Raw genomic sequence first — 23,806 nt, forward strand, 5'->3', positions numbered from 1 at the left:
TTCCAACAGGGATAAGGTTGGTGTGTTGCTTCCTTCACTTTAAACTTACTTAGTAGTGCAAACAATCTGACGATTCTCAGTGCAAATGACTACCCTCCTTATGTGAGCGGAGTCTGGATTTTGTTTAGAGGGAACCAAAAAGACCTGATGGCCTGTGCTCATTGTTCTTCTCTAAACCAGTAAAATTCTGGCCTGTGTTTTTGCTTCCCCTAAATTTTGATGTGTTGTATTTTCATTTAGTTAAAAATATTTCCTAATTTCCCTTTTGATTCTTCAACCCTTGAGTTATTTAGAAGTATATTATTTATTCTCCCAATACTTGTGATTTTACAGATAGTTTTCTTCTCTTTTCGGTCTTTTTTTTTTTTTATGTTTATTATTGAGAGAAACAGAGCCTGCATGGGAGGGGCAGACAGAGACTGGGACAGAGGATCTGAAGTGGGCTTCCCTCTGACAGCAGAGCCCAAGGTGGGGCTCAGAATGACACACTGCCAGGAGCTGACCTGAGCCGAAGTCAGACCCTTAACCTACTGAGCCACCCAGGCGCCCCCAGATAGCTTTCTGTTATTGATTCTGAGTTAATTCCATTATGAACAAAGAAATTGTTATTTGACTCCTTTTCAATATTTGGGATTTGTTTTATGGCCCAGTGTATGGTCTGTACTTTATCCTTCCATAATAGTGATGCCCTTCAGATGCCCAACATAGCTTTTGAATGAAAATATTTAATGAATTCCAGACTTCATTTTGCCAGTTTCTGGTTGGTGTCTGTGGAGCCTAGGTTATTTCTAAGGAATGAATGCCAAACCTTCCCGATGTCTTCTTGCACTTTTATGAGCTTCCAGAACAGGAGTGATGAAACCAATTTAGTGGGTCATAAACATCATTTTAAAAAATGGAATAGAAAATGGAATATTAATGCTTTAGGTATAGTAAGAGTGGTAGTGTTTCATGAAACTTTTTTTTTTTTAATTATATATTTGTGCCTGTGCCCTGTGCCTGTGTGTATGTGTGCTAGGTTGTACTATATGTATCATATTTTTCTTGTTATGAATTGCTGTAAGAAAAGTATGAAAAACATTGTTCAATAGCATAAGATCCTTAGGTAAAATTAATATTATCAGAAATATATGCACACATTCGTATGTGTGTATATATAGAGAGAGCAAATGGACATACATACACATAGAAACACATATACACATATATATATGTATATATATATTCACATATACAGTATAAAGTACTGTAGCCTTGGAAACCGTTCTATTTGCTACAAACCGCCAATGCTCATTGTTTTCTACTAAAAGTTGTAGCATTTGTGATATATAACCACAGTATTCAAGAATAGTGCTGAGTGATACTAAGATTAATTGATTTATTATGCAAATACTTATTAAGTGCCTGCTGTATAACAGTTATTTGGGATAGAACTGTAAGAAGTGATACATAATAAATATTTGACAAATATTGAAAGATATGTTGGTCTTTTAAGTAGTTTTTAAGAAATAGGCTGCTAGCTTTTTATTCTTTCATTTTTTTTCTTTCTTTTTTTTCCTGAAGCACCTTTCTTTGTTACTATGAAGTAAATAGTAACTTTTAATAATGTAGCATTGAAAATGCTCTATGTTGCATGTTACATTATGTGTTAGAATTGTATTATGCATTTTGAAAAGTTGTCTGTAATTTTCTATCATGTTTTTCTTGCCTCTCAGAGTATCTTTAAACAAAAACACTCCTCAAAGCTTATGGAGTAGTGTTCATTTCTAACCTTTTGTAAAATTAGAGTTCCTGGGAAAAGAAAAAGAATCCCTTTTCATTTCCTCACTTGTCACACTTTTGTGTTTCTTGAGTATGGCTGAAACTGTACAAATGACCTTAATTCAAGTACCAGAGTATTGTTGACTCCAATATTGATTGAGAATAATGGGCTGTAGTTACTGTAGCCTTGAGGTGAGTATTGTTTCAGGGTGGGGAGAGTGCTGGAGTGGAAATCAGATGGTCTGAGCCTTTGTTCTAACTTTGGCTTTATGACCTTGGCCAAGATACTCATAGTCTTTATTTTCTTTATCTAGAAATGATGCATTGAACTAGATCGTTTCCGTGGTCCTTTCTGATTTATAATGAGTCTTTTAAGATGTCTTACTCTTTGATTAAAAAGCAGTTATTTGTGATGCAAATAAGATATATTTCTGTTTTTGTACCAGTATCACATAACAAGCTTTTCTAATTCCATTTAGCTTCCATCTGTTTCACAGGTATCTTTAAAGTATAGAGATCGTTTTATCCACATATTTAGAAAACTGCCTTATACAGCTACCTTCCATGTAGTAGATTTTTTTGGATTCTAGTTAATGCATTTATGGAGTACCTTCTGTATATAAGGCATATACAAAATGAAATAAGGAGATACATGGAAAAGTGATGTTATAGCTAGCATGAACCTAAGAAATTTAAAACTATTAATAGTGAGAAAGATACCATAATTATTGGGTAGACTTATGAAAGTACAATAAGGAAAATGTAACATATTTGAACAGAAAGAGAGTTGAAGGTTGGAGAGACCAAATTTATTTAGGGAAGATCAGGAAAAATATTATGCAGATGGAATTAGATATAGGTTTGGAAGAATGGGTAGCATTTTTAAAGATGAGGTTCATAAAGGAAGCTACAGAAATGAAAGCACCAGAAAGTACTTGTCTTGTTTAGGAAGGAACAGATAATCCTGCCTTTGGGAAGCATTTGGGGAATAGTAGACATACAAGTTCATACAGTGGAGGGCCTTGAAGACTCATCATGAGAAATGTGTACTTAATGCTTCAAATTTGGGAAAGTTTGGGAAGCCATTGAAGTTTTTTTGAGTAAGGAAGTAACATTCTTAATCATATTCTTAGGTATCCATTCTTGCCCTCATAGAACATAGGATTGTTTACCATTTGTAATTACAAATCTGATGAATGTCATAGTATAGAGTTCTCTGGGAATATAGCAGGGACCCTTTGAAGTGTTCAAGCAAAACCTTAAAAAAATGTGTTTAAGATGAGACTTTAAAGGTAAAAGGAAAGTAGGTAAAGTGAATGAGTGTGTGTGTGGTGGGGAGGTGCTTAGGAGTCTTCTATCTAAAAGGAAACAAGGGACAAAATAGCATTTGGGGACTTTAAAGTTATGATTGGTATGGAGAGCATTGGGGGAAAATGGTTGCAGAGAGAAGGAGTCAGATGCTAGAAGGCCTGGTAATAAGCCATTTTAAGGATTTATAAATTTTATGTTAAAGCTAATGAAAAATATTGAAAGGGTTCAACTTGGTACTTTGAGAAGATGATTTTAACTACAGTGTCTTGGTATAGAAATAGGACAAGTCAGTTAACCCACTACACTTGTTTAAGTGAGATCCAAAGAGGGTCTGACCTAGGATGGTGGCAGAAGACATTTGGAAAGAGGGTTATATGAGAAACCCTGGCCTTTTTGAGTTGGTCTGACCCACCCATGCCTACTTGGCCTTTCAGATCAGATCTCTAAGGCTTGGTGGTCAAGGCAGTCTCTTCAGACCCCTACTACCCAATCTGTTCTCAGATACTTTAATAGTGTCTCCCTGATTTGAACCTTTGGCTTCTTATGCTGAAATGTCTCATCTTGCTCTTCTCAGACTTTTTTTGTCCATTGGACCTCAGTTTTTTATATTCTGGGACCCTTTCAGTGGGAGGGATTTGGACTGAAGGAGAATCTGAACAACTTGTACTGATTAATATGAGGGATGGGAGAGTGGGGTGGGATATGATGAAGGAATCAGATGGTGATTCTAAAGTTTAGAGTTTGGATTACTGGAAAAAGTATATTTTTATCATAATACTTCATAAAGAAGACTGAAATACAGTTTTTACTGGGATATCTTAGATTTATCTGAGATGCATTTTTATTTATGTAATTCCTGTGATGGAAATATATGTAAAGGAGGTGACTGGGAGTCTTCTCTTTAAGAGGAAGCTATGTTTTAACCTACAGGCAAGATAATATCGTGGGAAATTGAAAGTCATTATGACTGCTGTAGAAATCACTGGGAAAAAGTGGTTGCAGATCTGAGATATTGGGTAGATGATGTCCCTAATCTTGACCTCAAACATTTATTCCAAATTATGCTCTTTATAACTCTGGTTCAATAAATACTATTTTGATGTAACAAAGTCAGTAGCATAACTGCTTTCTTCATCTTTTTTTGTGCAGAATTTGGCTGCATTATTATTATTGATTGATTGACTGATTTTTTAATAAATAGCCTTTACCAGATATATCTGATCCAGAGACAGTGAAGCAGCTAGGACCATTGTGTTGAAATGAGTAGTTCCTATGACTTAATCAATTGGATGCCATCAGCGTTTTGAAGTCTTCCAGGAAAAATCTGCATGGTTAATAATAAAGCTGTTCTTTAATTCAAGAGTTTAAGGAGGTTCTGTATATGGAGACCTTTCTGACAATTGTTTGATATCTCTATTGAAATAGCTCTAGTCAGCTGGATAAGGAGACCAGAGTCTGAACTGTAAGCCTGTGAATGTTTATTTACAGACAAATCAAATATAGCTCATATATCCCTTTAGAGACAACATCAAAAATACAGTGTGGTAAGAATCACTGTCTTGTTTTAGGAGTTTTCAGGTAAAGATAGTTGTGTCACATGAATTAATTGCCTGTTGAGCCAGGGTTTATGAAATAATGTTTTCATATGCTTTGGGTTCAGTAATTTAGATTTTGGACTGTAAATCAGTCCCTATGAACAGGCTGTGCATTAATGTCCTTTATACACATCCAGTGGGGGTATATATTGTATCTATTACAGAGATTTAGACCTTCTGAACATTGAAGCTAGAGAACAACCAAGCTTTTTCAGTCTGGTCAGCATAATTTTTTAGAGAATATTTACTGCATAGTGTCATATTAAGTTTGATGGTAAATAAATAAGGCAGCTCTGACTTGTTAGCTTTCATTCTCCACTGTTCAGGTTGGACTTTTAGCCTTCTGGGAACTGAGAGATTAATGCAAGCCTCTCTTCTCTTAGATTCCCTTCTTTGTTTCCTTTTATTTGTTTACTTTCTTTGAATTAGGCTGCCTCATCTACTTTTAGATTTTTAAATTCCCTAGAGGCAGGGACTGTGTCTAGGTTGGTTTTATGGAGAACGCTCAGCATATTGTGGGGGTGTTATAAACATGCCATCTGTATCAATTTAAAATTCAGTTTCAGACCTCTTAGTACTTTCCTTTGTGTCTACTTGGTTATAGAAATCTGAACTGGAATAGAGGTGCTTAGCCATGTAAGGCTATATAAATCCATTAAGTACACATTTTTGTGGACGTATAATGCTTCTATAGTTCCAGTCAAAATCTGCCTTTCATATACAATATCTTATATTTTTATCTTTAAATTTAGATACCCCAATTAGTTTTTTTATTTGAATGTTAATCACATTGGAATAGAAAATTGCTTCACTGACAGATTACTTTTGTCTGGAGCATCTTTCACCAGTTTGATGGTATTTATTGCCTGATCTGTGTTTAGGTATAAGGTTAGTTTGTTTTAAGCTTACTTTGTCTCAAAGGAGAAGAAGGAAATTGGATCAACTATGTATTTCAATTTTAGATTTTAAAAGTCACTGGAAATGAAATTGGAAGATACACCCATACATTAGACACACACGCACACACACACACACACAACATAGTGTGTTGACTATAATGAATTTCTTTTCATATATGGATTCATAACTAGTCTCATTGTTTGATAGACATCTGTTAACATTAGAAGATTTCTACATATTTCTGTTAGGTATATACCTGACAGTAAACTTGCTGGGTCATTAAGTATTCCTGTGTTTACCTTTGGTAGTTAATGTCAAACTTTGCCTCATTCACCAGCAGCATGAGAGTTCCAGTTGCCTACCATCTTTGCCAACACTTAAATTTTTTCTGGCTTTTTCACTTTAACTATTCTGCTGGGTTTGTGGTGGCATCACATTTTGGTTTTAATTACATTTTTCGTTGATGCCTAATGAAGCCAGGCCCCTTCTCATATATGTATTGGCTGTTTGGATAGTCTTGTCTTGTCTTTTCCTTTCCTTTTCTCTTCTCTTTTTTCTTCCTTCCTTCCTCCCTCCTTTCCTCTTTCTTTCTTTCTTTCTTTCTTTCTTTCTTTCTTTCACAGTCTCTTTTATAAAGTGCCTATTCGAATCTGTCTTTTAAAAATTGATCTGTAGATAAAGATTTTATGTATTCTGGATGTGGTTCTTTTGTCAGATATGTATATTACAAATATTTTCTTCTGTTTGATGGTTTGCTTGCCGTGTAATACTTTTAATGTGTCTTTCGATGAACAAATGTTCTTGATTTTAGTCCAGTCCAAATTTTTAATTTTTTCCCTTATGGGTAGTGCTCTTTGTTTGTGTCCTGCTTAAGAAGTTTCTGTCTCCTCCAAGGTCATGAAGACATTTTATGTTTCCTTTTAAAAGCATTATTTTATCTTTTAAATGTAAACCTATGATCTATTTAGAATCCATAGAACCATATCCAAAGATATGGTTTGAAGTGGGAGAGGTCAAGGTTTATTTTTTTCCCATATGGATACTTAGATGACCATCTATTGAAAAAATTTTTCTTTTCCTCCACTAGAATCCTGCTGACTTCACTTTTAATTTTTGAAGGCTAGGTTTGCCATTGTTTTCTTTCCATTTGAAATACATTGATAAATAACGTAAATACTCATGGTCCCACTCATATGTCAGACACCATCACTTTTGCTTCTACATCAAAAGTGCTATTTGTTTATCAGAAATAGTGATAATATCCTAAGTTGGGTTTAAAGGATATATTGTCCATTTCTTTCATGTGCAACTCTCTGCAGTTAAACTTTATAGAGCCCTAGGGAGATACCACCCCATTAAAGTGTGTGAAAGATACCCCCTGGATTTGGCTTATGCCCTGTGGGGCAAAATGAGGCAGCCCTAACTGCTACTTGTAATAACTGGCTAATACAAAAACAAAATACATTAAGTTTTCTGTGCTGTAGCAATCCACCTTTTGCAAATAAGGGTTATTTTTATTTAAGTATAGTATTGTAGTGTGCCACAGGTTTAAAGGGGTAGAGTAGGAGATAGTCTTTGAGGTAGTATATGTGGCTTTCCCGAATTTACTAGATCATATAACCTTATTTATTAATGTTTCATACTTGTACTTATTTTTTATTTAAAAGGTAGTTAGTGTCAGTCCAGATATTCTATGCCAGTTCCTTACTAGATCACACTTCTGTCCTAGGAAGAAACTTTCTAAGATCCTTAGAATGTTCTAAACTTGAGTAGACACATTCAGAAGATGACTCTTGAGGTGTATGGCTACTCTTAAATGTATTTGTTTGGAGACAGAACCATTTTTAAGTTTCTAAGAATCTAGAGGCCCTCTTTACTATAGCTTTTAAACTGTGTCTTATGAAGTTATTTTTTTCCACAAATCAGTTCTCCTTGAATTTCATGCCTCAGTTTAATCATCAACAAATATGCCTGACTGGTGACTTAGGAGGATTTTTATTAGCATCATAACCTGATATCATTAAGTCTTTAAAACATTGAGAGGGTAAAGGTGGGATAATAGTATAAAAACAGAATCATAATCCCTATTAGATAGGATGTGGAACTGCTTAATAAACGTTTGCTATAATTAGTCCACTGGTTAAATTAATCATGGGACAAAAAACAACAAAAACAAAAAACTCTGTCATTGCCACAAACTGCGACCCTATCCCTGGGCAGCTCTGTCACCAAGGATTGCCAGTGGTTGGAAGATACCCTACTTTGAGCCTGGTCAACCCAGCACAAACCCCTAACTCCTGTCAGAAAAGCAACCAAAAGCTGTATCCTGACATTAGGTCAGCAGCATCCTAAATAAACAATAAGGATGGAATATTTAGAGTTATGAGGTCTTCTAAACCAGAAAAAAAAAACAAAAATTACTAATGAGAATTTTGTGTGGCTTTGGCTATTTTACTAGAATATCATACATTCTGTAAATTGAAAATAGTTGCAGCAGTAGCATGATTTTTAATACTTTAATGATTAATATTCTTTTGAGATTCATTTTTAGGTATGATTATATGTTACTTAAAAGGCCACCTCGGTGTTTTTTTTTGTTTTTTTTTTTTCACCTCGGTGTTTTTAAGTGAACTGCACTCTTCTCTCTTAACACCTGTTATTACAATACTCTTTTTATTATATGTAGTCTACATGGCTACCTAAGGGAATAATTGATTCTGATTCTGTTGCCAAGTCTAATTATTTGCATTTCTTTAATGTTTTTATTTATTTTTGAGAAAGAGAGACACAGAGAGACAGATCATGAGCGGGGGAGGGGCAGAGAGTGAGCAAGACTCAGAATCTGAAACAAGCTCCAGGCTCCAAGCTGTCAGCACAGAGCATGATGCAGGGCTCCAACTGGAGATGAGATCATGAATGGAGCCAAAGTTGGGACGCTTAACTGACTGAGCCACCCAAGCACCCTAATCATTTGTATTTCTAAAAGATTTAAATTTGAGTTGTCTATTCCCTGCTGATCATGTTTTTCCTTAAATTTTATTGGTTAGCTGAAATCATATCACACACCCTATATGAAAGGCATTGTGCTAAGGGTTATGGAGGAATCCATCAATAAAATGCACTAAAACCCTAGTTTAAAAAAAAAAAAAAACATTCTGGTAGAAGAGGAAAAGGAGGGAAGAAATAAGTTCTTATTATTATACATGCCAAATATTTAGGTACTTTTGCATTTTCATTCAATTTTCAATATAGTTCTTCAGGGTTACCAGTGATGTCCCCAGATGAGGCACTTGATACTCAAAGAGGTTAAGTTGCCCAGAGTCACACAACTAGTAAAGGTTAGTGCAAGGCCAGATTTCATCCAAGTCTGACCCCAAAACTTGTGGTCAGTGACTGTTGAGAAGATGGCCACTATTAAGGAGAATGGGTAAATTTTGGGCATAGGGAAACAGAAAGAAGATTATTTTAGGAGAAAGAAAATTGTGAAGGCCAGAAAATTTAGCCTTATTACAACCAAGTAATCAGGTGAAACCTGACTAGATGCTCTCAAACTTTTGGTTCTTAGGACCTCCTTGTATGAAAAGCACTGAGGGCTTCAAAGAGCTTTTTTGTTTGTATGGGTTATATCTATTAATATTTACCATATGAGAAACAAAAACAAATTTAAAAATAGTAATTTAGAAATAACAAAACCATTACATATTAACATCAAGTAACATTTTTATTAAAAATAACTTTTCCAGGGGCACCTGGGTGGCTCAGTTGGTTAAGCATCCAACTCTTGACTTTGGCTCAGGTCATGATCTAACGGTTCATGAGTTTGAGCCCCACATTGGAGCTGCACTGTCAGTGCAGAGCCCGCTTAGGATTCGGTCTCTGTCTTTCTCTCTGCCCCACCCCCGCTTGTGCTCTCTCTCTCTCAAAATAAATAAGAATTAAAAAAATCAAAATCTAAGAATTAGATGATAGTTGAATCCTCATATCTGCTTAGGAATTCAGTCTGTTACAATATCACATGCCATATAACTGGAAAACTCCACTGTATACTCATGAGATATTGAGAGTGAAAAAAGGTAAATAACATGTTAGTTTTATCATGAAATTAATGCTGTCTGCATAGACCTCCTGAAGGTGTTTTAGAAAACCCATGGGACTTCTTTGGAGTATTATTGGGCAAGCTTGTGAAAGAGAACCCAATTGAGTATGTAGGGTTGAGTTCATTGGTTAAGTTTGGTTTTAATAAACAATGTGGGAGCCACTGAAATTTTCTAAGGGAAGATGAAATAGAGCTGTGCTTTTAGAAGATTATTCTACACATAATGCATAGATTTGGGAAGCAATTGTAGTTGTACTATAATTGGTTGTTGAGGTAACTGTGATAAGCAGTGTAACAGATATTGAGAATATATTGTACTCTTCATCTGACTATACATGAAGGACAAGAGAAAGAGTCAAAATGATGCTGAGATTTTTGAGCCTTGTGACTGGGAGACTAATACTCTATTAGTAGATCTAGGAAACACAGGAGAAGAAGTAAGCTTGAGAAGGAAAGTAGTGGATTAAGTTTTAGAAAAATGTACAAAATCTACAAAAAAAATGTTTTACGTTATTATTACGTTGAAATAAATTTAGTCTTAGAGAAAAGTTACAAAAAATGATACAAAAAATTCATATGTATCCTTCACCTATTTTTCCCTAATATCTACAACTTACATAACCATAGTACATCTATCAAAATGAAGAAAGTAACATTAAGTACAATACTATAAACTAAACTCCTGACCTAACTCAGATTTCACCAGTTTTTCTACTGTTCTTTTCCTATTTGAGGATCCATTCTGGGACCCCACACTGAATTTATTTGTTATGTCTCCTTAGTACATATATTGTATATGTACTAAGATATGTACTAAGATAGTTCCTCGGTTTTCCTCTTATAAAAATTATTTAGTGAAAAGAGAAGATGTTTATTATAAGTGTAGTGGAAAAAAGTGTCTTTTCATCTTTTTAAAAATGCCTAAGAACCTGAGTAAAATTTCACTATTTTTTCTTTAAAAAGTTACAAAAGTGGGCGCCTGGGTGGCTCAGCCAGTTAAGCGTCCGACTTCGGCTCAGGTCATGATCTTGCAGTTTGTGAGTTCAAGCCCCGGGTTGGGCTCTGTGCTGACAGCTCAGAGCCTGGAGCCTGCTTTGGATTCTGTGCCCCTCCCTCTCTCTCTGCCCCTCCCCTGCTCTCAGTCTGTCTCTCTGTCTCTCAAAAATAAATAATAAAAATATTTTTAAAAAATAAATGGTTTTAAATGCTTTGTCTTTGAGACCTTTTACCTTTAGTCAGTGTGAGGTAAAAGCATGGCCATGAGGAGGCCTAGGCAAGGGATTAAAATGAAGCAGTTATTTGGAGACTACCTATAGTGTACATCCTAGATTTCGAGGTACTTGGTGGAATAGGAAGAAGTGTTCAGGAAGTCAGAGCCAGGGTCGGGTTGTGAACTGTATTTTAGAGTGGCTTCCATGAGCAGTAAGAAATGTGAAGTTAGGTTTTGGCTCTTACATGAGGATCTTATGGACTTGAGCAATTTGTATAATTCAGTGATGATTCTTAAAGAGACAGTGGAGAGAGGAGCAAAGGAAGAGATTACTAATCCTAGAATTTCCTTTTGAAATAACATAAGAATCACTAAATTATTTTTAATAGAAAATTTATGTGGCTGTGATGATAGAAGTAGATAAGTAAGAATGCCAATTAAATCAGAAAAACTATAAATCAATAATAAGACAGTTTTTGAAAAACTTGGAGTAAACTAAATCAGAAGAGACAATTTAACAAGGATCAGTGGTTCTTGTTTTGTGTGTGTGTGTGTGTGTGTGTGTGTGTGTGTGTGTGTGTGTCCTATCTTAAAAGTACACTGGCTGCTGAATAGACTAAGAACAAAAGGGTGGGGTTTTGGTTTCTTTGGTTTTAGTTTTTGTTTGTTATATATTTCACCCCCTTAGCAAGTCTCAGAATTCCTCATTTTTCTTTATTCAGTTTTGGAATCTGTAGTTTTCTGGGTGAGGGAGAGTATATTTTGAGCCTTTTGTTTTCTGTTGTTTCTGTCTGTAGCTAGACAAAATAGTTTCATTTATATATTTCCAAATATATCAGGGCATATTTCTAGAGATGTGGTTTAAGAAAGGTATAGAACCTTAGATATTTAGACACCTAAAAAGTCTAGGATGTGTTAGTCTCCTCACCTAAGCATTAGTGTCATTATTAGTAACTAATGATCAATCTCACTGTTAAGAATGTTTGATGTATTGTCAGCTGCTTCTTTCCTATAATAAGTGAGCTTTAAATAGACAACTTAAGAACGTAACCTTTACAGTTCAGTTGTGAGATTTTCTCTCTTGTCCTGAGCTCTAACTGCTCCTAACAGGAGGTGGAATCAGGGCACAAAAATATAAAAACAAGATAACCTTTATTTTTCTATAATATGTTAAGGAGATTTGAAGAACAGTTTAACATTTAAAATTTGAACATGATTCAAGGCTATTAAAAATAAAATTAATATGGAGTTGTTAGTATACAAAATAAATTTGTGTATTTATATATATTTGATATATTCACACATACAATAGTTCTGTAAAAGCTGTATGGAAGTTATTTATAACTTCCAGTTTTTTAACTATGGAAACTCATTTTCTAAATAACTAGTTTTGTAGTTAAGATAAGGGCAAACTAGTCCTATTTATCCATTTACACTAATGTTTAGAAAACTCAACGTGATTAATATTTTCAGAAGTAATCTCCTAAAAGCCCAGATTAGAAAACTATTAAATAAAGCACAGTCATCTAAAATGGATCTTGACTTGGGAACACCCCTCCCCCAGTCATTTAAACTGTTCAATAATTGCATTCTGCTACTAGAGAATTGGACAGTTATCCATTCCATATTAACGTAACATTTACTTGAATGCTTACTACATGTCAGGGATTGCTGTACATTTCACATGTATCATTTCTCTTGTTTGTTATAGAAACTATGGATAAAGGTACAAATGCCACTTTACATTGAAGAAAACTAAGGTTTAGAGAGGAAAAAAAAATGTTTTGCCCAAGATCATATGGCAAGTGAGTAATGGCACCTGGACTTGAAGTTCCAAGCCTTGCTTTTTGACCATTTTTGCTAAGTCAAAGACTGAAATCTTCCTCTTTATTGTTCAACTATACCTGGAGCAAAGAAGCTGCTAACTGTGTTAAATTCTTATCAGGAAGAAGAATATAGCACCAGCTGTGAAGATAACAGCAACAAAAACAAAATGAAAGTACCAAGATATACTGGAGAAGATTTGGAAGAAGGAGACCAGAGTTTGCATTTGGCTCAGTTTTAAGCTCATATGTCACTTTCTTAGGAAGGCCTTTCCTACCACATCCTCTTCCATATTTGTCTCTGTTAGAACACTGAACTCATTGCTGTAATTATACAGTGATTCTAAGGTGCACATATTTTTCATTGTAGCATGTCTAAAATCTGGATTCATCTTATAATTGATGGTATCTTAATTGGTAGCATTTCTTCTTAATTGTTGGTACAGAAAATAAGGATGTAATTTATGTTCGATGGCATCTTAGATTTGATGAAACACAGTATTTAAATGTGTTCCCATGGAAAGGTTTATATCATTCCAACAGTTTTAAGTACCAGGTAGAGACAACGATTTTCCAGTTTCTAACCTAGTTCTCTTTTAAAGTCCAGATCTGCATGCATGATTAACTGAATCTCCCTTTGATACCACAGGGATCCCTGTTTCAATATGTGTACTTTCCAAACAAACTTTGTCTTTTAGTATTCCATCTCAGTAATGGAATCTACATTTGTGAAGCTAAAAAGCTAGAAGTTTGCCAGGTTTTGAATCCTACTTCTACCCTATACTAGTTATAAAGAGACACAGTGAAACGTTTGCCTTTATTCTTCACCTGTAAAATGGGTACCATAATAACACCTACCCCCTGAAGTGGTTAGGACAATAAAACATGGAGTACATGTTAGCTGCCACTAATCTTCATGATAAATATCTGTGACCTCTCTCCTTAACTCTATACATGTAATTTCATCATGAAACCCTGTGAGAGGTAAGCTCTTCAAAACATCTCATTTCTATCCACTTTTATCTCATTGCTACTTCTCCACCCCAAGCCCTCATTTTTCTCACCTATACTAATAGCTTCTCCTCTTTTGCATCTCTAATCTGTTCTATACAAAGACCAGTCAGCCATCTTTCAAATCAGGTCATGCAGCTTCCTAAAACCCCCAATCCTTGGTATGATGTGTATTGTTCTCAGTTGTCTGCCTGGCCTACATTTTCAGCCTCATCTTTTGCCACTCTACCTCACAGTGTCACTCATTTCTCCCAAAACAAATTCCCATTCATCCTTATTTTTCAACTTAGATGCCACTTCCTCAAAGACATTCTGATCTTCCAAACTTGAAGTGGGTACTTCAGTCCTAATGTATAATCTTTTATATTGAATTTATACCTTTCAAATTTGGGGTGAAGGTAAGGAAGTTTCTCCAAGGCTTGTGATGCTAGTTATGGCAGAACTAGAATGTCAACCCAGGACTGGCCAACTGTCATTTCCATGATCCTTCATTTGCTTCCTTGAGAGCAGAAAAGAGCATATGAATCAATGTGCCAGGCTTTCAAATATGGCCTGACTTCTCTCCTTTCTTTCCATTTAATCTTCAGGTTGTTCTTTCAATATCCATTTGGCTGTCAGCCATCACTCCCAAAGTAGATTGTAAACCTACTGAAGTCGTTCTTCATATATTCTTATAGTATAGGTGCTTTTTTTTTTTTTTACATGAGAGAGCATTTGCATGAGCAAGGGAGGGGCAGAGAGCGAATCCCAAGCAGGGATGGGGCTCAATCTCATGACCATGAGATCATGACCTGAGCTGGTATCAAGAGTTGAATGCTTAACAGACTGAGTTACCAAGACACCTCTATAGCATTCTTATATATCTAGCACTTACATAAATTACTTTGCGTACAGTAGATACTCATAAATATTTTTGCCTTAGGAATATTAGAGAAAAACTATTGTAATCAATTTAATTTTTTCAAGGTTTGGAGCTATCTCACGAAGGAATTTCATACCTCCCATCCTCTTCTACCAATCAGTAACAGTACATTGGCTGTTTCATATTTTGAATAGAACTGCCTAAAATTATTTTGAAGTAATTTGTGTCTATTCTATACAAAGACAATAGTTTGTGTCTTCATGAATTATTATGATTGTGTCACTGGAAAAACAATTAACCTTAAGTATTTTTGCTTTGCTACAGGAATTAAGTGATCTACAACGTGACCCACCTGCTCATTGTTCAGCTGGACCTGTGGGAGATGACTGTAAGCATTGCTTTCTTGCTAGGATTTTGCTACCATTAATGATATAGGTTTGAACACTTGTTAATGACTCCAAAACTCCTTTGTTTGTTTCAGTGTTCCACTGGCAAGCAACTATTATGGGACCTGTAAGTATGATTCACAAATATGAAATTAATTCTCTCAGCCATACTTCATTCTTGCCATTTCACCTTTGATCAGATGTTTGTAGCTAAGGTGGAGTTTTTTTGTACTCTGAATCACTCAGGAAGAAAAATACAGTTAAAGGATTTATGATAATTTTCTAAAGCAATGGTGGCAAATACTTGCTAGGATCACCGTGATTTTTCCTTTGCCACATCCTTGATCATTACACATAGTCATGGATCATGCATAGTGCAACCAGCTGTGTGTTTGCTTTATCTGTTTAAAAAAAAATTTTTTTTTAACGTTTATTTTTGAGACAAAGAGAGACAAAGCATGAATGGCGGAGGGTCAGAGAGAGGGAGACACAGAATCTGAAACAGGCTCCAGGCTCTGAGCTGTCAGCACAGAGCCGACACGGGGCTCAAACTCACGGACCGCGAGATCATGACCTGAGCCGAAGTCGGCCGCTTAACCGACTGAGCCACCCAGGCGCCCCATCTGTTTTTAAACACAAAAGTCAGTTGTTCAGAACTAAGCATTATTCTCACATCACCAAGTTTTGTAGGTTAGAAATGAGTCTCATTAACTCAGTAATGGAATACCTGCAAGTAACAAGCACCAGTTTACAATAACTTTCTTCACTGTTCGCATGTGTGAGAGAACGGATGAGATATTGCAATGGATCTGTCTTTGCCACCTCACGATTGGTTGTTTTTAGTTTTGGTGTATTGTACTGAACTCAGAATTACCTGTGATTTTATGATTGGCTTTTCTTAACACTTAACCACCTTTGTTAAGATTATTTCTTTCTATACCTAAGAGGCAGTTATGACTTGAAACAGGCTTTTCTTTCGTGCACAAAAAACTGATTGCATAAGAATGGGCATTGACAACCTTCTGGGTGAGAGTATACTAGTAGCATGTTTCCATGAACATCATTCTCTCTTCCCTCCCCTGAAAGAGCTGTATCTAGTAAGCCATAGAGGTTTTAATCATATTGCCTTGTGTTTCACTTTTAAAAACAATAGCAATTACTGAATTTTCAGAGCTGGAGTCCTCGGAAAATGTCTCAAATTACTAAATTGTTATATTAAGTTAGCTTACCAAAGGGTAAAATGCAATATATTTATTTAAATAACAACAGTAAGAATCTAGGTATTTGTTTTTCATTGCTTACTAAGAACCTTCAAAATACTATTATTAAAAGGCCCACCCTAACCACTTGAATTATAGCCCTTCACAGATATTTCTTAGGTGAATCACATGTAGCAAATGGTTACAAATGATGTTACTCATCCCCCCTTTATTTTAGTAATGCATACATGCCACTCTATAATATGATTTGAATATCTGAGCAGACCATATCTGTTGATTGTAATTACTTACATTTTCCACATTCCTTATAATTTTTGATGAACTAGAATTAAACTAGTAAGAATAATTACACTGTACAGTTTTCTAATGTATATGCAGAAACTTAAGGAAGTAATGATAGTCTTGCTGTTATTACCAAAGTGGTAGTTTAACATGATAAATTTAATTAAATATAAAGGAGTCAAAATAGAATTTTAGGGTTTAACTGTTACTAAGTGAAGATTGGAGGTCTGCATTGTGTGTTACTTAGCCTTTCCTTTTTATAACTTGGTCTTTTTAGTTTATCTCTATTCTTGCCCCTTTCTTATAGGACCATCAGAACTTAAGTTTTATAAATAAAAAGGTAAACATAGCCCTAACCTTTTTTCCCATACTGATTACTGTTGCAGAAAATTCTTCTTTTCTCAAAGCAATCTTGCGTGTATACTGATCTTTAAAAATCTTTACTCACAAACAGACCTGTTTGAGTAAGTCACACCACTGTGTGTGTGCGATTTTTATGTTTAACCATCATGATTGTTGTCTTCCTTCATACCTGCAAAGGGAAACCTGTTTTCAAGGTAAATGATTTGAACTTATGACCAAATGATGGCATTTTTTTTTCAAATATATTTGGGGGGAAATCATCTTAGGTTATTAAATAAATATAATAACCAAACACTGATGCAAATATTTGTAATTTCAGCCTGATAGCGCCTATCAAGGTGGAGTCTTCTTTCTCACTGTACATTTTCCGACAGACTATCCTTTTAAGCCACCAAAGGTATTTTTAGTTTTATGATTGGTGTGACTCCTTTATCAGGGATTTTACTTTCTACCCCAAGATATGTTCATGATATCAGAGACTTTGGGTAGATTAGCATGTTCAAACTATTCTGTAAAATCACTGTATCTAAAATATGCTTTCTTACTCAAATATTGGACTATATCTGTAAAACAAAAGGTGGTATCTGATATACTATAAATTAGCTTCTTTACCTTTTTTTCCCCCCTCCTCATTAGATATATATGTAGTTTGGGAAATTTTTTAATGGTCAAAAATCAGACTTTTCTTTTTTTTTTTTTTTTAATTTTTATTTTTAATGTTTATTTATGTTTGACAGAGAGAGAGAGAGACAGAGCATGAGCGGGGGAGGGGCAGAGAGAGGGAGACACAGAATCCGAAGCAGGCTCCAGGCTCTGAGCTGTCAGCATAGAGCCCGACGCGGGGCTCGAACTCACAGACCGTGAGGTCATGACCTGAGCCGAAGTCGGACACTCAACCGACTGAGCCACCCAGGTGCCCCCAAAAATCAGACTTTTCTGTTCAGAGGATTATCTTTCCAAAGTTGACCTTATTTCTCAGTTCTTAAGTATTCAACAAAAATTTATTGAGCACCTCCAATGTTCTGTTACATTGGGGACTACAAAAGTAAATATGACACAGCCCCTTTATTAAGTATGGTAGGGAAAATAAAAACATGTTCTTATTAAATTAAATTTAGACTAGACCTGAAGAGAAAATAAATGATGGTGACATCAAGGAGGGACAGATTTGTTAACAAATTCTGTCACTTGAAATAATTATTTTATATTTTTAAGAACACCTGATTAACATTATATTTATGAAACAATATAACAATAACTCTTGTGGAAGATTAGAATTGTTAGCAGATTCCTTAGGATAAGTAATAGGCTGAGGCCCCTCAACTTGCCTCTGGAACAATGTCAGCACTCTATTTGTAGATCCAGGCATCACTTGTAAGTATCAGTGATTTTCAAATTAAGAAAAGGATTACTTTGAGGGATGATGGAAGCCATGGTTAATTATTCAGGTACTACTCAGCCAGTCATACCAGCTATCATGGATTGTCACATTTTTGTTTTGTTTTTAGATTGCTTTCACAACAAAAATTTACCATCCAAACATAAACAGTAATGGAAGTATTTGTCTTGATATCCTGAGGTCACAATGGTCACCAGCTCTGACTGTATCAAAAGGTAATTTCATTTATCAGATTTATAACAGCTGATAACAGTGAGACAATATTTAGGGACTAAATATTTAGGGAAGTATTAGCGGAAGTATTCAGGGACTAAAGTTAAAAAAAAAAATCTGTGTTTTCTCCTGCTTTGATTTTGCTTTTCTTACCTAGTTCTTCTATTACTCTTTTGCTTTTAGCAATTAACTTATGGGGAGGGGTTGATGGGCAAATATAAATGATAAAATGAGAGAAATCTTAAATGTTAGAGCTAGAAATTTGGATAAGCCTGTTGACATTTTGCCCCTTTAGTTTGGGCTTTAAAGAGAGAGACAGAGATAGAGTAAAAATAAGATTTTGGGACCAGCTGCCTCATTTATTATGTGGGATTGTTGATGTAATGAGTAAAGCTTTATATCTTTTACTTCATCTAGGAAATACCTGATTAGGCTGATAACTGATTTAAAATGAATGACACATTTCACTCTTTAGAATAATGCACTACATTTAGCATGTTATTCTAAACTTTGAATAATCAATAACATTATTGTAATGACTGATAACATAATCCCTGCGGATTCTCATCTTTCACAGATATATAGTTTTGTTCTTTGCTAAATTATCAGATATGTACCCTAGACTATCTGAAGCCTTTTTGTTATTAGCCAATACTATTTGCTGTGCCAGCCCTCTTAATTCATGTCTTGTTTCTCTAGCAGAAGAGAACCTGACTGTTCAAAATATTGTTTTGAGTTAGAAGCATCTGCCCCTGAAGTAATTTGGTAGTTTTCCCTTTTTGTAAAATTTTTTTAAAATTTAGGAAAACTTATTTCTCTTGAAGGATTCAGGGGAGGAATCTATGGTCATTTAAAATGTCTTTTAAATAAATGCTATCTGAATGTTTAACTTATTTTTTATAAAAGTGATAAGGATTATAGGAAGCAGCATCCACAGCCATAATTATTTCAAATATTAGGTAAGTAGTAGCCCTTCAGGTCAGCTAGTTATTATGACTGGCAGCTTTTCTGACCAAAAATATTTGTTTAAAATGTTCATGTCGATTCTAGTGCCTTTTTAAAAAATCTCACATAGTGTAACTGTTATGCAGTAGATGTAGGAAAAATTTTCTGTTGAAGGGTTATTCAAATTAATATACTCTTTTCCTGGAATGGTATCACAAAATGAAATTCATTTGGCATAAGTGCTTAAGTACTTACACATATAAAAGAAATGGCAGACTGCCAGATGTTAAGCATTTATCTCCTAACTCTTGCAGCTTTTTATAAATATTAATTAGTATGGTTGGCTTCTGGAAACTATCCTTTAAGAAGAATTTCTAATAGCCTCAGTTTCCTCATCTGTAAAATGGGGATTATAATAGTATTACCATATAAGGTCACTATGCATCTGGCACATAGTAAGCACTCAAATGAATGTTAACTATTACTACCTTTTTCCTTATCTTAAAACATTTGATTTGTGTGCATGATCGTGAAATAAGGGCACCTGGCTCTTGACAGCAAGAGTGGGGAATGAAGAACTTCCCTCTTGGTTATTTTATAGGGTAGCTTATACTTTTGTTCATTTGTGCATTTTTCACTTTTTAATATTTTAAATGGTTTATTTTGCTTTTTATCATGAGTTTAGTATGGAAACTTTCTAGGGATGTGGGCCCAGATAATCTACCCTATTGGTTTAATATACAAGGCATAAAATTTCACTGGGCAGATAAGGAAGATGAATAAAATATTAGTTTTCTCATTAGCCCTGAGCAACCCCTTGTCTGTATCATTTAAGAATTAACTCTGCTTTATACATTCACTTGTGGATTTGTAAGAGTAGGAAAAGGTAAAGGAACATAGAGGTGGGTGAAGATGAAATATTGTTCCAAAGACTCCTTGTACCCCCTCAGAAGTGGTAGCATGCAATTGAAGCAGAAAAATGAGGAACCAGAGTCCTTGTTCCTTACTTTTTCAGATACTTAGATTTTTTTTTAAATGTAGCTATTTGAATTTGTATTTTGACATGGCAGTAAACAACTACTTTTTCAATTTTCACTTATATTTTAATATACTATACAAGCTATGTATTGATAACTGTTCACATTATGTTTAAATGAGTGATACAAATGTGTATGGAATAAAAGATTCATTAAAAAATCTGACAAATGTTTCTTCTTGGTAGGCAAACTATAGCACCAAAGTAAAAAAGTGCATAAACATGAGTCCGAAATGGTTTTTGGACTGTTAACTGTAATTTGATTGCTTTAATTTGAATTGATTAGAACATAGATCTTCTGCATTAGATAATTTTCTCATTAAAATACAAAAATATCTCTAAGAAATATCTAAAGTTAGGATACGTTCTAACAATGTTTTGAATTAGGTACCATATTTGGGGTGTATACATATTACCTAAAAATATTTTTGTAGAGAACTCTTGAGTTTAAATGTTGTTAATAGTTACTTTAGAGATGCACATTTTTTAAATAAGTAGAAATTCAAATAGAATTTAAAACTTCAAAAGTTTTAGTAATTTTTTATTATATACATTGTATGGTAATTTTATAATTTTAAATATTAAAAATACTTGCTCCTAACCAAAGATAATCTAAAATGTAATTTAATATGTTTATTTTATTTTGTTTTCTTTGTAAGTTCATTGTCTATATTCAGTAAAGTCATTTTCATACATGTGATTGTATAAAATAGATCATTATCTAATGTGATGTTCTCTTTTCAATCTAGTTTTATTGTCCATATGTTCTCTACTTTGTGATCCTAATCCTGATGACCCCTTAGTACCAGATATTGCACAAATCTATAAATCAGACAAAGAAAAGTAAGTGTTTACTTATATTAGTTTCTGCTTAGAAGTATTTCTAGGTAGTCTGCCAAAACATAAGTATTATTAATATATTTAAGTCCATTTAATTGTGCTTATTATCTTTTCAATGGAAGATATTGTTCCTTTTAAAATTTTTTTAAAATCTTTTTTAAATCTTTTAAAAATATTTTTATAAAAAATATTGTTCCTTCCTACATAATGTTTAATCCTTTACTATTTAATAGTACATGTTTATATTTGCATGATATGTCATGTTTTTTGATAGAAAGAACTATCCATAGTTCTAGGTAATAAATTTAAAATAAAAGTATTTGATAATTGGAAAGCATTGAATACTATATTCCTTATCTTCTCCCCAGAAGAGAAGATATCCCTAACTGCCTCCACCCTGACCTAATTTTCAAGCTGCCTCATTTTGCTGGTACCATTGATTCATTTACAGTTTACAGATTAATGCCCATTCAGGGTTGGCTTTTATAGATTTGTTAGAAATTGGTTTCTTCATTTTTTTGTTAATAACTTAGGTATTTTTTTATATTGGTTGTAGAGAAATCCATCAGTTAAAAAATCACTTGTTTTCTGTTTTATTTAATGTATGGTCTAAGTCACATTGACCCAATAATTGGCATATGAACGATTATTGCAATTAAGTGTAAGATGGTAGAATATACAGTTTTATGTAAACAGGTCTTCTAAAAGGTTCAATTTGTATGTTTTTACTATATCCCTTTTGTATGCCCACAGATACAACAGACATGCAAGAGAATGGACTCAGAAATATGCAATGTAAAAACAAAAAAAAATTTCATATATACCAGAGTACTGTAAAATCTAGGTTTTTTCCAACATTAGCAGTAAATTGAGCACTGTTTACTGTTTCATTGTACCATGAAATCTTTGATTTTTATCCATTTTACATGTATTTCTGAAGCAAGACAGACTTCCAAAAATACCCTTAAGACTGTGATGAGAGCATTTGTCATTTTGTATGCATTGAGAAAGACATTTATTATGGTTTTTAAGATACTTGGACATCTGCATCTTCAGCTTACAAGATCTGTAGTGCATCTGAAAAGCAACCAAATTATTTTTTGCTGAAACTAGATGTTTTTACATGAGAAATACTGTATGTGTTGTCTAAGATGTTATCAGTTTTATAAATCTGTATTCAGATTTCATTCTTTGTTAGCTCACTTTATAATTTGTATTTTTTTACTGTATAGACTAAATATATTCTATGTACATGTACCTAAACTCGTTACCTTTTTCCTGTGAACAGTATTGAAAAAACCCAACAACTGGTAATTAAATGAATTAACTGTCTGTCTCCCTTGTTTTAGGGTATTCTGTAGATTGAGTGCAGATTTCTTAAACCTGAAATGATCTTTACACTGTAATTCTCAGTATCCTGATTATGGAGAAACACTTGTTTTGATTTTGTTATACTTGACTTAACTTTATTGCAATGTGAATTAATTGCACTGCTAAGTAGGAAGATGTGTAACTTTTATTTGTTGCTATTCACATTTGAATTTTTTTTTCTGTATAGGCAATATTATATTGACATCTTTTACAGATATTAATGTAGCTTTTTCCATATAAATAAAATGCTTTTTCTACTATTTGTCTTGATTACTTAAAGAAATAAATTATCTATAAGTAAGGATAAAAACTATAAAATTTTGCATGAAAATTAATTCCAAATTGTGGAAATGAGGTCTGTTGTATTTAGCATTAATTGCCATTGATTCTAAAAATTCTATTTCTTTAGGTTTGTATCTGTTTACTGTATTAAAAGTCTAGAGGATGATATACATTGGTCCCTTGTTATAGAAGAGAATTTAGAATATGCTGAGGTTTGTCTTGGATCACATTTTAAATGGATTATTTACTAAAGTACTGTGATGAGTATAAGGCAGTGTCACCCACATTGAAGAAAGCATAGACCTGAAAAATACATTAGTTTAATTCATTAAAATGCCCCTCTAGATGAAATGGACATTGTATTTCTTAACATTTTAAAAGCTAGGATTTTTATCATTTGGTGTCATCACAGTTTGAAAGAGGACATCCAGTTTTTACTAAAGATGTTATAAAGAAAATTCTAAAATGATGCTTTCCTCTGTTTTTATAAATTTCCAGTTAAAAAGTGATTTAAATAAACAGGTTATCTTTGCAGATTTTAAAGAAAGCTAGAAAGTTTAATGTTTTAACTTGAAAAAAATACATTTCTAATTATTTAGCATGCTTACCAAACTTGAGTGGGTGTCATTTTTAAGAAGAGTTGTAGCTCTTTGGATTATTGCAGTAGCTGTGTAAGTGTACAAGAATCTGTGATTGATGTAGTCATTAGCGAAGCATTTAAATCACTTAAGTATTTTATCATGGATCATTATTAAAGTACAAAATAACCTGTTGTTAGAAAATGTGTTTTTATAAATGAATGTAAAAATAATTAAATGAATTGTGAAGTGGATGTTTAAGAAAATAGAGGCTTAAAAAGTACTATTAAGTAATGTCTTGAAACAGACATATCATGAAAAA

General features: G+C 33.9%; 1 protein-coding gene across 4 annotated transcripts in view; it reads left to right on the forward strand.

Annotated features, from left to right (window-relative positions):
* UBE2D1 (ubiquitin conjugating enzyme E2 D1) overlaps nt 1-22,884 on the forward strand; it is a 28,664-nt gene extending 5,780 nt beyond the window's left edge. The window contains exons 2-9 of one of the 4 annotated variants that reach the window (XM_049645080.1): nt 12,585-12,678; nt 12,819-13,680; nt 14,894-14,957; nt 15,051-15,082; nt 17,140-17,217; nt 18,329-18,434; nt 21,163-21,256; nt 22,007-22,884. In XM_049645080.1, coding sequence (XP_049501037.1) covers nt 15,074-15,082; nt 17,140-17,217; nt 18,329-18,434; nt 21,163-21,256; nt 22,007-22,052 — 333 coding nt within the window. In that variant the 5' untranslated portion in view covers nt 12,585-12,678; nt 12,819-13,680; nt 14,894-14,957; nt 15,051-15,073 and the 3' untranslated portion in view covers nt 22,053-22,884. Of the gene's footprint in view, nt 1-12,584; nt 13,681-14,893; nt 14,958-15,050; nt 15,083-17,139; nt 17,218-18,328; nt 18,435-21,162; nt 21,257-22,006 lie in introns of all 4 variants that reach the window. The other 3 variants (XM_049645079.1, XM_049645077.1, XM_049645078.1) reach the window with 3 other exon arrangements.
* Nucleotides 22,885-23,806: the final 922 nt, after the last annotated feature.

This window comes from Panthera uncia, chromosome D2 (assembly GCF_023721935.1).
Source record: "Panthera uncia isolate 11264 chromosome D2, Puncia_PCG_1.0, whole genome shotgun sequence".
Classification (NCBI taxonomy): domain Eukaryota; kingdom Metazoa; phylum Chordata; class Mammalia; order Carnivora; family Felidae; genus Panthera; species Panthera uncia.